At 38.4% G+C, this 19,306-nt stretch overlaps 1 protein-coding gene across 1 annotated transcript in view; it reads left to right on the top strand.

Moving 5' to 3' along the window:
* The window catches only part of LOC117292867 (guanylate cyclase 32E-like), a 106,975-nt gene that overhangs the window by 63,010 nt on the left and 24,659 nt on the right, over nt 1-19,306 (top strand). Inside the window, exons 8-15 of the mRNA XM_033775037.1 lie at nt 1,620-1,713; nt 7,031-7,183; nt 9,713-9,817; nt 10,819-10,890; nt 11,591-11,756; nt 13,346-13,495; nt 15,664-15,847; nt 17,740-17,880. Coding sequence (XP_033630928.1) covers nt 1,620-1,713; nt 7,031-7,183; nt 9,713-9,817; nt 10,819-10,890; nt 11,591-11,756; nt 13,346-13,495; nt 15,664-15,847; nt 17,740-17,880 — 1,065 coding nt within the window. The remainder of the gene's footprint in view (nt 1-1,619; nt 1,714-7,030; nt 7,184-9,712; nt 9,818-10,818; nt 10,891-11,590; nt 11,757-13,345; nt 13,496-15,663; nt 15,848-17,739; nt 17,881-19,306) is intronic.

Genomic DNA, 19,306 nt, shown 5'->3' with positions numbered 1-19,306 from the left:
GACCTTGGCCCCATTTTATAGCGCTGCTAAGCACAAAAATTCGCTAAGCATGAAATTTCTTCCTTGATAAAAACAGGATCACCAACCAAATTTCCATTGGTTTCATCTTGCATGTTACTGGTATTAAGCTGTTGTTTGCTTATCCTGAAAATCACGTTGAAATTTTGATGGTAATCTTGTTTTTATCAAGGAAGAAATGTTATGCTTAGCAAATTTGTGTGCTAAGCAGCTCTATGGAATCGGGCCCTGTATTGAATGCACTGCAGTTGCCTCCAAGAGCAAGTTCGAATGAGGCACTATAGTCTACCATTGGTGGATTTTGCCTGGTACCCAGGGTGTGTTGAATGCATCAGGGCAAAACCAACCAACCACGAGTTGCTTCAAGTTGCTTCGTGTTTAAAAGGCCCCTAGCCATAAAGAAATAGTTAACCTTCAATGTTCAATTCGTTTGAGTTCACGTTTTAAATCTGAGAACAAGTTTGAACACCGTGTTTGACCGTGTGTTTTTGTTTGTTTAGATGTCTCTGTCGTGTACTGTTTCATGATGTAGCCTGGAACAAACCATAGGTGACACATTAGGATTATGTTATGGCGTCAACTTGTCAATTCGGACACGGCTTCCCAGACAAGTTGCTTTCTGGAAATTTTGCTTTTGAAAAAGGTATATCGCGAGGATAAAACATTCTCGAGAATCATCGACTATGATACTGACACATTGGTGCCTTCTAAATCCTTACTGATTCAGCGTGGACTATGCGGATTGGGAGTGTTAACTAATAAAAGACAATCGTGGAATAAACTTGATTTCGATTTGGTTTGTACTTTCCGGCGTCGGACGCCGATAATTGTCCCAAGTGTTTGCAAAAAGCTGGAATCTAAGAGACTTGTTATGAGATTTTTCAGTTGCATTTGATCCACCTGGGGTTGCATTCGAGTACTGTAAATGTGTTACACAGCCTGCTTGTTGACTATTCTCAGACAATTCAAAGGGTTAGTCTATATTGCCTTTTTACCACTCGTAGTATGTGGATTTATTGTTAACCATTTAGGTAGTGTGACCGAGGGGCGCGCTGGGACAGCCTGTGTCAAGTGTCCATGTTGACAGTTGTAGTAATAGTCTGTTCCATATGACACTTTGTGCATATACAACTGTATTTACTGCTCCATTTTATATTAATTTGCCCAGACAGAAACGTTTTAAAGGACAGTTGCAGCAGAAAGTTTCATCTTGTTCCAATCCTCCAATTGCAAGAATGGATTCAAACAATTTGGAGTTTAAGAAGGAAAATAAAACCCACCAAAACATCGTATCTTTGGCATGATACATTCCAGTACAGTCAAGGTTTTCGTGACAAAAGCCCATGTTGTGCACTTTCAACAAAGTTCAACATAACAAAGTTAGCCTCTCGGAGTGCAACCGACTTGTTCACATATAAACTGACACATTGTATTGTTGGATAATTTGTTATCATCGTAAATCAATTTGTATTAATCAATACAAGTTTTATTTCGCAACTATGAAAATGAATTTTCCAAACTGTTTTTGAAAACTTAATTACCAAAGGTAACCCCTCCCTTTGTTGCTAATTGTTGCTGTTGTTGTTGTTGATTTCGTTTAGGAATTGGAGATACGAGCAAGAGTTGGCCAGTCTCATATGGAAGATTGACTTTGACGACATCAGCTTACGTAAAAATGACGCCTTTGGAAGTAGGGTAAGTTGAACATATCGAGAAAAGCTCGAGTGAGGTGCTCTACTTTTGTGCAGAAAGACCTTGGTAATAATCGGCCCATAAAACAGACAATGGACCTTTGTCTGATGCCTCCATCTTGATAATGTTCCTCGTATCAACCAACAATAATGTTTTATGCTAATAATCATTTTGCGAGTAGGAACCGGACTATTTTGTTTCTCAGCCTCTGTTTGGTGACATTGACATCGATGGGAGAAATTCAAGATGGCTGCATAATGATAAAGGTCCATGGGACGGGTGCACTGGCGTTATTCATGGTCCTCGATGTGGGACGTCAGACATTCAGATTCTTTGTTATTATTTTATTATTATTATTATTTTATTCGCCATAACAGTACAAAACAAAATACATTGACAACATTATACCCCAAGATGGGCAAGGGACAACAAAAGCAAATACATACTATGATCCGTAGATCTGTTGCCCCACATCTGGGGTACACAATAAAATTAACATAGATTTAACATAATATAGTACACAAAGCAATAATAAAAGCAGAAAATTAAAGACCAATAGAAAATGATAAATATTAAGAATAAAAATAAATTAAATTAAATTAAAAATAAATAAATAAGTAAAAATAACAGATGGGGTAAGGATAAACAATAAAGGGAAATAAATAAATAAATAAAACCTAAACTCGTAGATAAATTAAAACGACTTAAAATATTGCACAAGTGATTGGGCTAAAGCTACTATTCAGTAGATTCATGAGATTGACAGACAGAAAATCTAAGTGATTTGAGAAAGCTGTGGAAGGGCAAGAGCAGTAGTGAATTACGAATGTTTTCTGGCAAACTAGACCAAAGTCTGGGAAAAAGATGAGGAGCAGATAAGTGCAGAGCATCGGTTCTAGCATACAGGTGTTTGAAGGTGAGAACATTAGGATATCTATGGTTGACAGAAATGATGTCTGCCACATCACAGTAAATAAGGTTAAACTTACACTTAATGATAAAATACAAAATAGAAAAATTACGACGAATTGACAGAGACGACCAGTTGAGGGACTTAAGTCTATCGGGGTAGGACATCTCACCCATCCTCTGCCCAAGAATAAACCGAGTAGCACGTTTTTGTACCCGTTCGAGGGCCTGAGTCTGGAGAGATGTATGAGGGAGCCAAGCTGGCATGCCATATTCTAAAATTGGGAGAACTAGGCATTTATAAAGACAGAACTTAGCTGAAACAGAAGAATTGAAAGCAATGGTCTTAATGAGGCCCAATGTTCTATTGGCACTTGAAACAACATTTTTTACATGGTTATTCCAAGAGAGCTGAGCATCCAGAGTGACTCCAAGGTATTTGACAGAGGATGTGGGTTGCACAGGAAAACCTGAAAGAGTGTAAACAGGGGGGTCGAGAGAGTGTTTACGGGAAATATGCATGATTTTGGACTTTGTAGGGTTGAACGTCATACCATTGGAAACACTCCAAGTGCTTAGCTCATCGAGGTCATGCTGGATGGAACTTACATCTAAACAGGAACGGATTGGACGATAAATTAATACATCAGAGTGATGATCAAAGAGAACACCGTAAAGGGGGGGGGGGGTTGCTCATTTTGCCCTAACCATTCATACCTTTCCTTCTTAAATCTCTACTCCTATAACGCACCAAAATTGCCGATGGTGTGTGCGGCACCATAGGTCAGGCTACATTTAGGGCTCGGGCTACATTATGGTGCCGCACAATGGTGTGAAAGGCACTGGACACTATTGATAATTGTCAAAGACCAGTTTTCTCACTTGGTGTTTCCCAACATATGCATAAAAGAACAAATCTGTAAACATTTAGACTCAATTGATCATCAAAGTTGCAGGAGAATAATGAAAACAAAAACACCGATATTGCACAATTTTATTGTGTGCTTTGAGATGCCTAAAAAGGGCTACAGGCCAAAACAAATTTAAATAATTTTGATTGAGAAATACCTCTTTCTCAAAAACTACATTACTTCAGAGGAGCCGTTTCTCACAATATGTTATACTATCCAAAACTCTCCAATGCTCGTTACCAATTAAGTTTGTACGCTTATTCTTTTTTGAGCAAATACCAATAGTGTCCAGTGCCTTTAATATGGCCGCTATATGACATTCTGCGATTCACCAATGGCTTCATTCACAGATACAACACATCTCTCTTGTAAAACAAATTGTTAAGAATCAACAACGGGGCTTAGAAACCACACTGGTTGATGAGGAGGGTTTTCAAATTCTTGAATAAATGCCATGAGTGTAGTGGTAAAACTTCACTGAAAAAAATTGTGAGTTTGTTCGCCATTTTTCATTGGACGTGGCCAAATGAACATCTTGACTGAGGTACTAAGGCCGTGTCTGAATTGGCGACTTCGGCTACAGCTACGGCTATAGGGCGCGCGCTTCAACACTGACAGACGCGCTGATCTAGCCGCAGCTGTAGCCAAAGTCGCCAATTCGGACACGGCCTATCTTGCATTTCTGCAGTATCATGCTCATGCTCATTGGCGATTGCTTCTCCACTCCTTTAATCAAAATGATCTAGGATAATTTGACGCCAGTGCCAGCATTTCATGAAGGCACCATTTACCAAGAAGGTGGAACACGGAGAGAACACGAGACGGGACTGAAAAAATGACAATCGTCACGTTTACATATCGCCCCCTCGAGCCATGTGCGGCTTGGTGTAATATTAAGAACCGTCGCCGCTCCAATACGCACGACATGTGGGATAATACAAACATATAAGGTCACCTTTTGTACGACATAAGACACAAGATACCACAGATTTACATTAAACTATACAAGGTTTAAAGATAATGGTGATAACAATGTTCCCTTAAAATAGTTATTCACTGAGGTGTTGTTGTTTTGAGAAATGCGTAAAACAATTTCACGAACATTATTTTAGGGATGTTTGTGTCCAAGCAACCTTGCCCTGCCATGCCTGTGTTCAATTTATTGTTTTATACATTTGTTTTCAGATTTGCATTGGTCGTTTTGTTAATGAATTGACAATATTTGACATGGCCAGTAATTAAACACTGTCCAAAATAACGATGTAACTATCACTCAAGTCGGCCGTAAGGGCAAAACAAAAACTTGGGAAGGTCAAGTTACATTATTGAGCAAGTAGTTGGGGGAGCCAACTTCAGTATACTACACGTTCAATAATGGCTCCATTGCCTTTATTGAACGCGGAATTGGTTAGTCATTATTACACGTGTAGTTGGTGAGTCATTATTTGAACGTGTAGTTGGGGGAGCCGTTATTGAACGTGTGTTTTTATTTTATTTTATTTTTTTCTGGGGGGGGGGGCCGCATTCTTGAACGTGTAGTCGGGGAGCCATTAATATAAATTAAAATAGGAGATTGCACTCAACGTCACTCTTATCTCACATCAGTAAAATCAATAGCCGATGCAAATACTTAAAAACAGGAGGCATGGATGAAAATGTAAAAACCCAAACAAGGCAATGTCTCAAACGGTCCCCAAAGCCGAACACGAAAGGACTAAAAAACGAAAACTATGAATATTAACAAAACTGGTTCCAAAGAACTTCGTTGAAATTATGAAGCATAAATTTAACAAAAATAAAAGAAAATTGCCCTTACTTATTGAATATACCGAATGGCACCTTTGACAACTGATTGCTCTATAGGGGTCGCTATATATAGATTATTTGCTCTCAGTGATTATTATTTTTTAAATCAGTTCGGCATGTCAGAGCGAAGTTTGTCGTCTTAAAAACCAACACCGTATCTAGATAATAACGTGTGCTTTACCTTATATTCTGTTTCGCACGTAGGCCTCATGCCAGCGCAAGATGAAAAACCGCAAAATGCCTCTCGATTCTTTCATCATTGTCGCAGTTGCAATGTGCTGACATTTACTAACAAAAGGGCGGATACATTAACCAATTATTAATTAATTATGACATCCCTTATACCTCTACAAACCTATATATAGAACACCTAGACTATTCATGTTCAGTAGTGCGAGAAAGGTATTCCCACGCGGTATTTAACATCATCATCATTAGACTGTGTTCATCCAGTGTAAGATGTAGCCCTCCGGATGTAAATGCCATTCATTTCTATTTCTTGCAGTTCTGGGTCCACTGTTGCTCCTGCATAAACCCTGATGTCATCTCTCCATGTTCTTCTATGTCTACCTCTTTCCATTTTCCCGTTCTTTGGTTGTCAATCCCCTTACTCTTGTTTTCCATCTACATGTTTATGTGATTGTTCTTTCGGGGGACCTTCAAACACAAGTGTAGGCCTACTATTTTTCAATCTGATTTATGCAGTAAATGATTTAGTTTAATGGGTTGTTCGGTTGTTGTACTATGTTCTGCATGCGATGGGTGCACTTGATGTTTGGTTTTACGATCAACAGCCTTTAAACCAAGATAATAAAAACATGTTTATGTGATTGTTCTTTCGGAGGACTTTCAAACACAAGTGTACTATTTTTCAAATTGATTTATGCAGTAAATGATTTAGTTCAATGGATTGTTCGGCGTTGTACTTGTCTTCAACAATAGTGCACTTGCTGTTTGGTTTACGATCGAGCAGGCAGTTTATACCTGCCTCTAAATCATATGTAAATATTTTTGTGATTGCTCTGTCGAATGACTTTCAAACGCAAGCGTACTAATTGCAGTCTGATTTATGCAGTGAATGATATAGTTCATTAGAGTGTTCGGTTGGTGTACTCCACTCTGCGAGGCGCACTTGCTGTTTAATTTACGATCGAGCAGGCAATCTACTTGCCTTAAACTGGGATATAGTGAACTAATATATTCCCATGCATATTATAACGAGTCAGCTTTCAGGCTTACTAAGTGAGGATCAAGTGGATCAGAAAAAAACCTGTGCGCAGCGGTCGGAAGTAAGCTGGCAATAGTGTAGGAATCAACCATGATGCAGCGATTGAACACAGATGCCGAAAGAAGGATTTTGCTGCATCTAATGAGTTTTTCGTAAATTATGATGCTGCACCCAAACAATTAAAACCCTAGGTCAGCACTGGTAACCCTAAAGCCCGACGAATGCGAATGTGATACGAATGTTGACGTCACTAATTCGCATTGTAACGTCGACCAAAAACGCCGATTATTTGCCGAAACAACACGACACATGAGGGACCATCAACATGATACAACAGTAACTTTAATCTGCTTTGTTTATTCCTGCCCCCGCCCCATTTTGCAAATTTGCGTTCCTATATTATCTTTACGTTCAACACAAAAGTTAAATTTCGATTTATTTCTCCACCCGTTTTGACTTGTTTCAGTTTAGCTTGGTGACTACAGATAGCCGTGGGTCGTTCTGTAAGAGCCAGCTCTATACAAAGGTAGGAGTCTACAAGGGCTCTGTAGTCGCCATCAAGACTATTGACAAGAAGAGTGTGGATATCAACAGGAATGTCAGGCTGGAACTCAAAATTGTGAGTTTGTTTTAGTCACCTCAGAGTATGTTGTTTTATTGTTATTATTTGTTTTAAAGACACTGGACACCTTTGGTAATACAAAAAAAACCACAAGTATTCTCACTTGGTGTATTCTGACACATTCGACTCATTGGTCAGCGAAGCATAACAAGAGGATAATGAAAAAAAAACTTTTTGCACAAAATGTGTGTGCTTTCAGATGCATAGTAAATAATAATTGAGTGCGATACCCCTTTCTCAAAATGTACGTTACTTCAGTGGAAGCCGTTTCTCACTATTTGTTTATGCTTTTAACAGCTAACCATTGCTCATGTCAAATAGGTTTTATTTTGAGTAAGTACCAATAGTGTCCAGTGCCTGTGATGAGTTTTCAGAATAATAATAATAATCATACTAATAATAACCGTATTTATAACGCGCCTTTTGTCAAAGGATACAAAGCGCCAGGTATTATTACTGCAAGGAGTGGGGGCGATTTTTGAGATAATATAAGACCTAATCCTTAAGCACAATGTAATGGTTTACAAGGTGCTGTGGCGCAATATGCTGCCAATCCAGCCAGGAACACCGGGGCGAACCCCTTCTCTTTTCGACAAGTGCACTGGGTTCTTTTACATGCGTTTAAACAACACATGGGACCAACGGCTTTACGTCCCATCCGAAGGACGAAGCAATGGTAATGTGTCTTGCTTAAGGACACAGGTGTCACGGCTGGGGATTCGAACCCACACTCTGCTGATCAGAAACACCAGAGTTTGAATTCGGTGCTCTTAACCGCTCGGCCACGACACTTCCACACTGATCGAAGTGTTGAGTTGTCGGCCACTGGTTCTTCTCCTAACCACCACATCTCAAAGGAGATTTCAAACATGGTGCTACCGCACCTGATTGGTTTCTTTTTTTTCTTCTCGAAGAGCTCCTTCTCGTTTTTGAAATTTTAATGCCAACTATATTATCGTGCCCCTCTTTGTAACATTAGGCACTTTTTAATCACTCAGGTTGCCCCGTTAAATAAAAAATATATAAAACAATCCGTGTTATTGGTAATTTGCAAAGACCAGTATTCTTACTTGGTGTGTCTTAAGATAAAGTACATAATAACAAACCTGTGGGAAATTGCGCTCATTTGGTCGTCGAAGTTGCAAAACATATTGGAAGAAAAAACACGAAGTTGTGTGCTTTAAGATGCTTGATTTCGGGACCTCAAAATATAATTCTGAGGTCTCGAAATCAAATTCAAATATTTTAGTGGAAAATTACTTTCTCGAAAACTACATTATTTCTCACAATGGTTATACTATCAACAGCTGTATTGCTTGTTACCAGGTAAGTTTTTTTATGCTAACAAATCTTTTGGGTAATTACCAATAGTGTCCACTGCCTTTAATTCAGTTATATTTCAAAGTACAAACAGCAACCATGGTAACTTCCCTGGAAAGAATAGCAATAGTATTTATATTCATCCCAGGGGATAATACTGCACCTGCAGTTGCTTTATTTTATTGTCAAAAGGCTAACATTAATACTGTGATAGCAGACATCCTATTTACTTAGTAACAACCCATTTCTCCATTTAGAGGACAATACAACCTCCAGATACTTAGGGTTTATCCTTACTGCATAGTACCATCTAAGCCCTCGTATAGCTTCTCATTATATACACAGTTAGGAGAAGTAATTTATGATTAAAGGCACTGGACAGCATTGGTAATTACTCAAAATAATTGTTTTATATAAGCTTATTAGGGAACAAACAATGGAGAGCTGTTGGTAGTATAAAACATTGTGAGAAACAGCTCCCTCTGAAGGAACGTAGTTTTTGAGAAGGAGGGTCATTTCTCACTCAAATATTAGAAGACTTCACACGCCTGGAGACTTTTATTGTGCATCTGGATGCAAACTGTGCCTGACACTGAATCAGTCGTTGGTGGGGCTATTTGTCTAAACAGATAGAGGTGTGGCTTCACACATTGGACAGCTTCCTCTTTAGTCACCTTCCTCCATGCTTCAATGTCGATAAACTATTTAAAGAGGAGGAACACGAAAGACCGGTCTTCTCTATTTCACACTACAACCTTAATTTGTCCTTCCCAGCCATACATCTCAATAATGTTATTCTGACTGTGAAAGTATTCCCTCTTTCTTTCTGTTTTTCTATCATTTGTTTCTTTCACAATCGCAATTTGTATTACCTTAATGCTGCAACTACATGTATTTTGCCTTTTACAGAATTAATTTTAAAAAAAACTCATTGTTGACACAATTAGGCTGACTGTGTTTTAACCAAGTGTGAACAAACCGTATAGAAAAATAGGCAATTTTATATATAACAATAAATAACTGCTCCAATCTTAAAATAGTCTTAGTAGAAGTTATGATATCTTTTGTATGAAGAATACCCATACTTCTTATTAACAAGTTTTAACCGAACAAAAAATGGTGCATGGCTAAAAAGCATTGGTTTTGAATTTTTGATGAGATTTATTCCACCCCTTGTTTGTTTCTCCTCACATCTTCTCTCCATAGATGCGAGATTTGTGTCATTCCAATCTCTGCGCGTTTGTTGGAGCCTGTGCTGATCCACCTAACATTTGTATCATTACGGAATACTGTTCACGTGGGAGCTTACAGGTATTTGAAATAGATTTCCTTGGTCTATCAATTTCTGTTTAATGTTTTCAAAATGAGTTAGGACTAGTCTTATCTCGAGTTAGGACCAGTTACTCGTCCTAACTTAGGACTATCCATGCAATTTGTATATCTCCTAGGACTAGTCCTAAGTTAGGACTAGTCCTAACTCTTTGTGAAATCAACCCCAACTTCCGGATAATACGATTTCGGTTCCGTCTGGAGAGTGAAGATCTCGTACGGAGAAATATTGCGATGAACGTAGCCACCTTTTGTATTGAAGCTGCTTTATCAGTAATAATTGTTAAATGATATAATTGTCTTTGTTATTGAGCTGTTAGGAAGTAGGTTGCAGAAGAAGGAGAGATACTCTGTAAGATATTGTAAGGAGAAGGACCTGTAACCAAATATAATTTGATTGTCTAATACTGACAATCAAACATCAAAAGCAAGGATTCGGTTTGCTCCAACTAACTTAATTGAGCAATATTAATAAAAGGAAGGGAAACCAATGGAGGTTTCACATCTCTAGTATCAATGCATCGAGTTGAATATCCTAATGCATTCAGTTTGATTTTCAAATCAAGAGAAACAAAACACACAATAAAGACAGACAAATAAGAGAAGAAAGTCAAACAGAAAAGAAAGAAGAAAAAAGAGAGAGATTTGGATGGTCGAGTTTAAAGAGACCGACTGAGCTTTGCCTGTCGTTGACTAGTTTTACCCCTGGGGGCCACAGGGCAGCACCCCACCTTCAATATCTTTAAACATCTCGTAAAACATTCAAATTGAACTCGCCCTATACCCCGTTCCGATCTAATCTAGACGCATCGAGGTAAGTTTGGAGCGGGCAGCCGCTAGCTGAATTATTGAAAAGGTTGACAAATCTGGGTCACATGGAGAGGCTTAGTTATAAACTATTCATCTATATGCCAATGTTCTTCTGACTTGTCTTCATCCACACTGGTTATTTATTTACTTCCCCTCTTCCTTTTATTCATCAGGATATTTTAGAAAATGACGATATCAAACTGGATAACATGTTCATTGCTTCATTGGTTTCAGATATTATAAAGGTAAGTAAACCTTTGTTTTGTTTTGTCGAAGATCAATATAATCACTAAGTGTATCACATCATGAGCATAAAATAACAAATCTGTGATTATTTACTCAATTTGGCAATATTTGCAATTGTGTGCTTTCAGATGCATGAGAAAGGCTTTACGCATGAAGTCTTTTTCATATTCAAGTTTGTAATTAATCCTCTGTCTCTAAAACTTAAAGGCAGTGGACACTATTGGTAAATACTCAAAATAATTATTAGCATAAAACCTTACTTGGTAATAAGTACTATATAAGACATTATGAGAAACAGCTCCCTTTGAAGTAGGGTAGTTTTCGAGAAAAAAAAGTAATTTTCCACGACTTTGATTTCGAGCTCCCAGAATTATATTTTAGAATTGCAGGTCCCGAAATCAAGCATCTGAAAGCACACAACTTCGTGTGACAAGGCTGTTTTTTCTTTCATTATAATCTCGCAACTTCAACGACCAATTGGGTTCAAGTTTTCACAGGTTTGTTATTGTGTGCATATGTTGAGCAATACCAGTTTTTTTTTAAATAGAAAGTATACATGTTGTCGTCATTTGGCAACAAGCTTTTCAAAGTTTTTGATGGTATTTAACCTTTTTTAAGTAATTCCCTATGAATACCCTTTTTTAACGCAAGAGTTGTCTGAAGTATTAACCACTTACCTTTATTTGATAAACCTTTTAGGGAATGAGTCATCTCCATGGCAGCGTTATTCATTCCCATGGTAACCTGAAATCGTCTAACTGTGTGGTGGATAGCCGATGGGTGCTCAAGATATCCGACTTTGGTTTACACTACCTGAAAGCAGGCCACCAAAGCCCTGATATGGGCGAGCACGCATTTTATCGAAGTAGGTTTCACTTATTGTTTGTTTGTGTCCCCCTCCCCGTTTGTGATTTTATACTTATTAAGTCTTACTAGTGAAGAAGCCGGGCTCTCCGAGCTGCCATGTGGGATGAGAGACTTGGTAAACTTCCACCTAGAACATCCATGGACATGAGTGCTTCAGAGGAACTCCCCCTGGTGCTGAAACAAGTTGGGCTGAATGGATGTGCCTCAACAGACTCAAAACATCAACGGGCCGGGTGCAAATAGTCTCTCAGGAAGTGGGGATACCTAGACTATGGAGCACCTGCTGAGATGCCCCCTACTGGAGCCAGAATGCACAACTGAGGACCTTGCAGAGTACAATGATATTGCTAGGAACTGTGTCCGGTCCTGGCTGAAAAACAATATATAGTACGTGGACACGATAAGAAGACTACGAAGAGTTATATGCATGAGGCTAAATGGAAGCTCCAAGAAATGTACTTGACTTTATCCTGGCAGTCTGGAAGCATCTAGTTCCTCACTGGGAAGGAAATATTTTGAAACCCATGCGACTTACGGGTATTAATTGAACCCACCACCAACAAACTCTGACTGACAACCCTCTTGTTTAACCATCACGTACAAGGTTCGACCTATAGAACAAAAGACGTCCACATAGTGATTCCATATTCACTACCTTTTGAGACCAATAACGAAACATAGAATGGAAAACAAGGGTCTCCATACATTCCTTGCGCCGCAAGGAATTTTTGTTTTGAAGTACTAGGGAGGTTCTTCACAAAGGAAAGAACAAAGGATGTCTCCACAGGGATGCAACAAAAAAGTATCGTTTGCTTGTGGAAGCACACCATATTTAAATGTGTGGACAAATCGTTGTGTTGTGGCGTACTCGACTGCCAATTTGTTGCACAAATTCCCTAATTGCAAAGGGGTCTCATTTTTGTTTTAATTGTTCAAAGTTTTGGGTGTAATGAGATATCGGATTTTAATATATTTTTTTTTTTTTTGTGCCATAATCAACATCTCGTTGACCTCCAGCTATCTTGGCTACTTTTTTTTGTAAACGGTACAAGTTTCGTTTTTTAGTGAAAACAATTTTGGATTTGACCCATGACCCTCCGATTGTGTAATTTACATTTGTAGGTATTTTAAATAGGATCTTCTTTCGTATACTGATTGTGGAAAGTATTAATTGAATGTGAAAACACCAGGAAAATATTTTGGATATGGAAGTTTTTTTTATTACGGAGTGTAAGGCCTCATAATTGTAATGTGAGCGTTGATCTGGAAAACGGTAAATAGGTTAAAACAATAACTATGCAGAAAGCAACACCTGCATAATAAAAATACCAATTCAGCTACAATTGTCTTTGATATAATTGTTTGAAGTATATTCCATATAAAAACAGTAGGTTAGCCCGGTTTATGATTCCTGCGAATGCGATTCGCTAGAAAATAACTTGTGCTGAGCTCCAGCGAAACATTAGCTGCGGAAAAAAATTGTGAGGTCATGGTGTCGCTTTCGCAGGAAGTATGGACCTGGGTTTTGTACTATTTTTTTGGCAAGAGTTTTATAAGACTCGATATTTGATACATTCTTGCTCTCAGATTTATTGTGGAAGGCACCAGAGCTGTTACGAGAACCTACATCACCGCCAGAAGGCACTCAAAAAGGAGACACCTATTCATTCGGAATCATTCTGTATGAGCTGGTGCAAAGAAGCGGGCCGTTTGGCAACTGTTCACTCAACCCAAAAGGTAATTTATTAGGCGGGAAATATGATCTCATAAAATGTTATTAAAATGTCTATTTTAGGTATGACACACGCCACACCGCTCTTTGTTCAGGTGAATGAATGATGAAAGATAGAGCAGACTTTTCCCAGCATGTGGGATTTCAGAAGTAATCGAACCTGTCACGCTGAGTACTTTTTTGGAGGAGGAGACGCCTATAATAAAAGGGTGAAGAAATTATCAAAAAGGGTGTGGGTGGAGGGACACACAGTAAGAGCAAAATGAACTATGTCACCTCTTTATTTTTAAAGCATTACTCCTTTGTAAGCAAAGTTCCTTCGATAAAGCCCCCTTGAAATGACGAGGTCGTCGGACTATGATGTGGTTTTGCCTGTATGCTTCAAGTGCACCTAGGCATTGTCTCCTTGGTAAAGGGCACCCTATGAGCAAACTGTTAATTTATATTGTGGCATTTTAAGGGCACCAATGCATTGACCAGGTCTTGGGGACAGGTCTTGAAGCATGGAAGCAGGCGCCTTCGTTGCCACAATGAAGTATCATGCCTGAAATATTTTTTTTGTTAAAAGACCTCGTAGCACATGAGAGCAGATCCCCGCAACAGCGCCCTCTTTAGTTTGAATTAGAACCCTAAGCGATGCTTTCGAAAAGGAACATTGTCTGACCACTGCATCAATGGCAGCCATAGCCACAGCAGCTATTCTAATTTAGTTCTGCACCCATGTATTTACAACAACATTTTGAGCGCGTCCTCTCCTTCGTTTACCCTTATATCAAACGATGACACTTCTGAAGACAGGGGGGGGGGGGCATAATCCAGCATAGACAGGTCAATTAATTAAAATTACTGTAAATCTTGGTCGAAGAAATTAGAAAAGCGGCTGTGACTGTCATTGATGTAGTGGTCAGACATATTCCTTTTTGAAAACAACGCTTAGGGTTTGGGTGTCAGGTTAAGGTGCTTTCGGTATTAGGTTTTATTGAATAAGCCAAAGCCAATTTCGGAAAGGACGTACTTTCAATGCATGTTTACGTGTTGATATGCCTGAAGAAACATTTCAAAACTCATGGCTCAATTTGGTGGAAGTAGTTTTGACAAAAGTAACGTGCCTAAAGACTTTGTGCCTAAAGACTTTGTGCCTATAAATATTTTGTCCAATTGCGTATAATAGTTACAAGTGACGCCTTTTATTATGTTGTAGACAAAAATCAAAAATAAACATTATTTGAATTAATTGAAGTGATTCCCTTTGTTTTAAAAGAATGACATTTCCAAACAACACGTATTCGGTCGATGATCAAGCGAGCCTCTGCTCCTGTGGTGGCTTTGGGATTTATATCGACATGTACTGCTCATGAGAAACGCAGACACCGATAAATATACAGGGCGCTCTCTTGTGAACATACTCACTGTCAAAGTTAAGTTCGGACGTCTTCAATTATATTGTTTAACGTCATTATCCTTGAATTCGACTCCTGCTTTTTTTAATTCGCGTGCTCAACCCTGTATTTTTAAAAACTTAAAATATGTGGTGATAATTCCGGTAAAGGCATGAGCATTGTTCTAAATCTAAATCAAATACTTTTTTACTGAATCTACTTCAAACCCTAAAGCTAGTAAGGGCTATTAGTTGTATTTCCTTGTGTTGAGGTTCGTGAAAATTAATCAGACAATGATAGCGATGGAACATTTGTTTAGGACAATGAAGGGTGCCTTTAGAAAAGACTCATTGAATATTGATTAAACTAAATTGTTATTAAAGGCACTGGACACCTTTAGTAATTGTCAAAGACGATTCGTCTCACTTGGTGTATCTCAACGTATCATTTAATTATAAGACCTGTGAAAACTTGAACTCAATTGGTCGTCGAAATAAAAAATCCCTTCTTGCACGAAGTTGTGTGCTTTCAGATGCTTGTATCCGAGACCTCAGTACCCCAGCTGAGGTATCGAATTCATTTTTTTTTAGTGAGTTATAACTTCTTTCTCAAAAACTTCAGAGGGAGCCGTTTCTCACAATAATTTATACTACCAATAGCTCTCCATTGCTCGTTACCAAGTCAATTTTTATGCAAACAATTCTTTTGAGTAATAAAACAAATTGTTATTACTCAAAACAGCTCATTTAATGGTGTCCAGTGCCTTTAAAAGACGGGTTTCTTTTTTCTAACAGAAATAATTGACAAGGTGACCTTCCCATTGGATCCAACGATGCCGTTTCGTCCCAACGTGATGGAGGTAGAGAATTGTCACGAGTGCCTACTGACCACAATGCAGGAATGTTGGGTCGAGGTACCAGACCAGAGGCCAGACTTCAAAACCATACGGGTGAAGCTCAAACCACTACACAGCGGCATGTAAGACTTTATTATGTAAACTTATTGTTCTGTTCAGTTTGTGTTGGTGTGAGGGCCCAATTTATTAAAGCCTGTAAGCACTACAACTTGCTAAGCAAAAAAAAAGTATTGCTTAACAGAAACAAGTTCCAGCCTAAATCACAATAAGTTTACATTGTTGTGACTGGCGCCAGACCCAGCTATATGCTAAGCGGTATTTACTGCTAAACAGATTGATGAAATTGGCCCTTGTCACTTCGTACGTCGTACCCTGAGCACTTTGTATACATTTTGCAAGGTACAAAGTGACTCTTTGATACTTCATACTCTGGATATTTGGTGTTTACCCTTCTTACAAGACACCATGTACATGAACAATTCTCTATCAGTCGACGTGTTGAATTGTTGGTTAACACATCAACCTCTCGATCAGTATGCTGTGTTCGTCTTCAGGATTAGAGTATGGGCCTACCGGTTGATATATGTCACGTTGTTCAGATCCACCACAACTTATAATAGTTTAAAGAGAGTTTTATCAATGCGCCTCCGCAGACACACCACGCAATTTTTTGTAATTCCTGCTCACTGTGTTCATAATGCTAAACGGCGTCCTGATTGGATCACCCATAACCTGGATTGTCAATTAATGTTTATTTACATGACCTTAATTGTGAGAGTTGTTTTTTCAAACTAACTTGGAAGCTGTTTAAAATTGAGGAGGTATTGGTGGCGTTATTTTGAATTCGGTCTTTCTTTCCCTTTTTGAAATGATATCCATACAATAAGGAAATGTGCATAACGGCGTTGTTAACAATGTAGCCTCATCCCAATACATTCTTGCTGTGTTACAGTAAGAACCCTCGCTGTGATGTAAACAATAATACGCAAGGGGGCGCTTGTCAACTGTACCGTGTGGAATAAGCCAACTTTATTTAACGATCGTTATCTGACTGTGATTTGAGTCAGGCGCCCTCTGTTGACAGTAATGTTTGGAGCACGAGAGATAAAGATCAATGTATTGCAGAAAGACCCCACATGAATGTATCACTCGTCTTACACAGTGGCTGCCCTTTTTTTACGACAATTACAAGGGTTTTCTTTGTCACTTAAAACATGCCATTAGTTTGCCGATAAACAACATCTACCAAAAGCTACTGTTCTAAAACTGATTGATCTCTGGCTTTTAAATTGGATTTAATTTGCATAATGTGGATGTAAGTTATCTTTTTTTCTTTTTTTCTCCATAGTCTTATATTGCTTAAAGTGCTCATTCGAACCTCAAAACAGTGATGGTGTTTGTCACAGACACCGGGATGTTACCGGAACATGCCTATCAAAGAAACATGCCCATCACAACCCCTTTTCCTTCAATACACAAAACTTAAAAGTGTACATGTTTACGCTATGATTCGAAGGAAAAAAAAATTATTTTAGTGTGTGGGGTAAGACATCTGCTTCAGAATGGCAAAGGTCCTGTGTTTGAATCTCAAATTAGTAGAATGCATGTGGATATTTTGGAGGGGCTTGGGGGAAAGTACCAAGTGTACAGTGTGGTAAACACACACCGGTGTAGGATTGGTAACACACACAACTAATATTCTTACCCCTGATCAAATTTAATATCTTGTGGATGTAACTTTATTTTGGTTTTACTCTAACACCTATGTGTTTAGATCGCTAGCATTGATTGAGCAATTTTTTATTGAAAGTAAGATACTAATTCACATTCGTACTTCACTTGAATCAGGTCTTTTTACGACCTTTCAATAAAAATGTGCCAGGGGATCGTGGCCAGTAAAAAATAATCCCCAAAAGAAACCATGAACATTTTGTTTCACAAGTTATTTTCTGTTTATCGCAATACATTTTCTATCTTAAGTACAACGTATTTTGTTTCCTTTTACCCATGGCAGGAAGAGTGACATCTTGGATAATATGATGGCAATCATGGAGAAATATGCAAACAATCTTGAGGAGATTGTAGAAGACAGAACCCACCAACTCATTGAAGAGAAGAAGAAGACAGATAACCTTCTCCATAGGATGCTACCAAAGTAAGACAACTTTCCATTCCTTTTTATCTCATTTTATTTGCCAGCTAATATGAAAAATCACATGACAAAATTACAAATAAAAGATTTACAAGAACAAGAAAAATACAAATTGGTAAACATACTTAGCAAGGTACTCTAAATGCAAAAGAGTTTAAAGGCACTCTTTAAATAGAGCCATAATGAGGGACAACTCTTTTTTGAGTGGTTTTCCACTCTTTCAGATTGAAGTTTGCATCTTTGTGAGTGATTTTTCGCTCTGTCCTGGAGTGAAACTCTTCTAAAAGAGTGAAATAATCACCCTCGCTTCAAAGAGCCATTTGAGGGGCAACTCGAAATTTAAAGAGTGGTGTTTTTTACACTTTTACATTTAGAGAAAACAAAGTCTAGAGATTAGGTTTGCGAACGAGAGGTTTTCATTACTGATAACAACTGCAAGGAATATTTCACATTTTTTGTTTAGTGTCAAGTGTCAAGCTGTCACTAATAATAAACACAACTATCACACTTTGTGTTTCAAATTTCCAGTGCGTATAGGTTGGTTAACAATTTGGAAGATGTGTTGACTACAATCTGATGTATTCGTGTATTAGATTCTCTCATGCGCAGGATTGCTTCTTTGTCGATGTATTTATTGGGGTGGGCACATCTCGGTGAAATGACACATTTGCGATTTGTACAAGTGAAGATACAAAACTAAACCGAGGTATCACGAGAAAACAACTGGTCGTAATCGTTTCGAACCTCATCCGATATGTTATGACTTGTTTCAAACACACCGTGTTATTGAAGCAAGGGTTGAAGTGTTGATCGATTGCTTTGATTTTGAGAACAAAACAGAAAAGGGAAAACAAAGGGTCTTTATAAGGGAGTTCTTAAGACTGTGGTGCCCCTTAATGAGATGGTTGTTGTCAAAGACCAGTATTCTCTTTTGGTGTGTCCCAAACATATGCATACAACGATGAAGTTTCAGATGAAAGAAAAACGCCCTTATTGCACAACATTGAATTGTGTGTTCTTTCAGACGCACAATACAATTGGATTCAGGCCAGGGGCCGATTTCACGAAACTTAACGCAACTGCGTTTTAAGTCCACTTGCGCAACGTTTATGGCACAAGTTGCTCCATAAACGCTGCGCAAGTGGACTTACGCAGTTGCGTAAAGTTTCGTGAAATCGGCCGCTGAAGTCTTTTAATGTTTGAGTGAGAAATTACCCCTTTCTCAAAAACTTAGTTTCCTAACACTTACTTATACAATTATGTGTAATTACCATTATTGTCTATAGTCCCTTTAACTATACAGAGATAAAGGTTCGACTGAAATATGTCTTCACAGGAATGCACAAAATAAATGTGTATTCTTGTGGGATAGTGACCCTTGTTAAAAGTTCTCATAATTGTGCTGCCTATTTAGAATGACTAGAACAAT

Source organism: Asterias rubens, chromosome 7, assembly GCF_902459465.1.
Source record: "Asterias rubens chromosome 7, eAstRub1.3, whole genome shotgun sequence".
Lineage (NCBI taxonomy): Eukaryota > Metazoa > Echinodermata > Asteroidea > Forcipulatida > Asteriidae > Asterias > Asterias rubens.
This window is presented reverse-complemented; position numbering and strand designations above follow the sequence as displayed.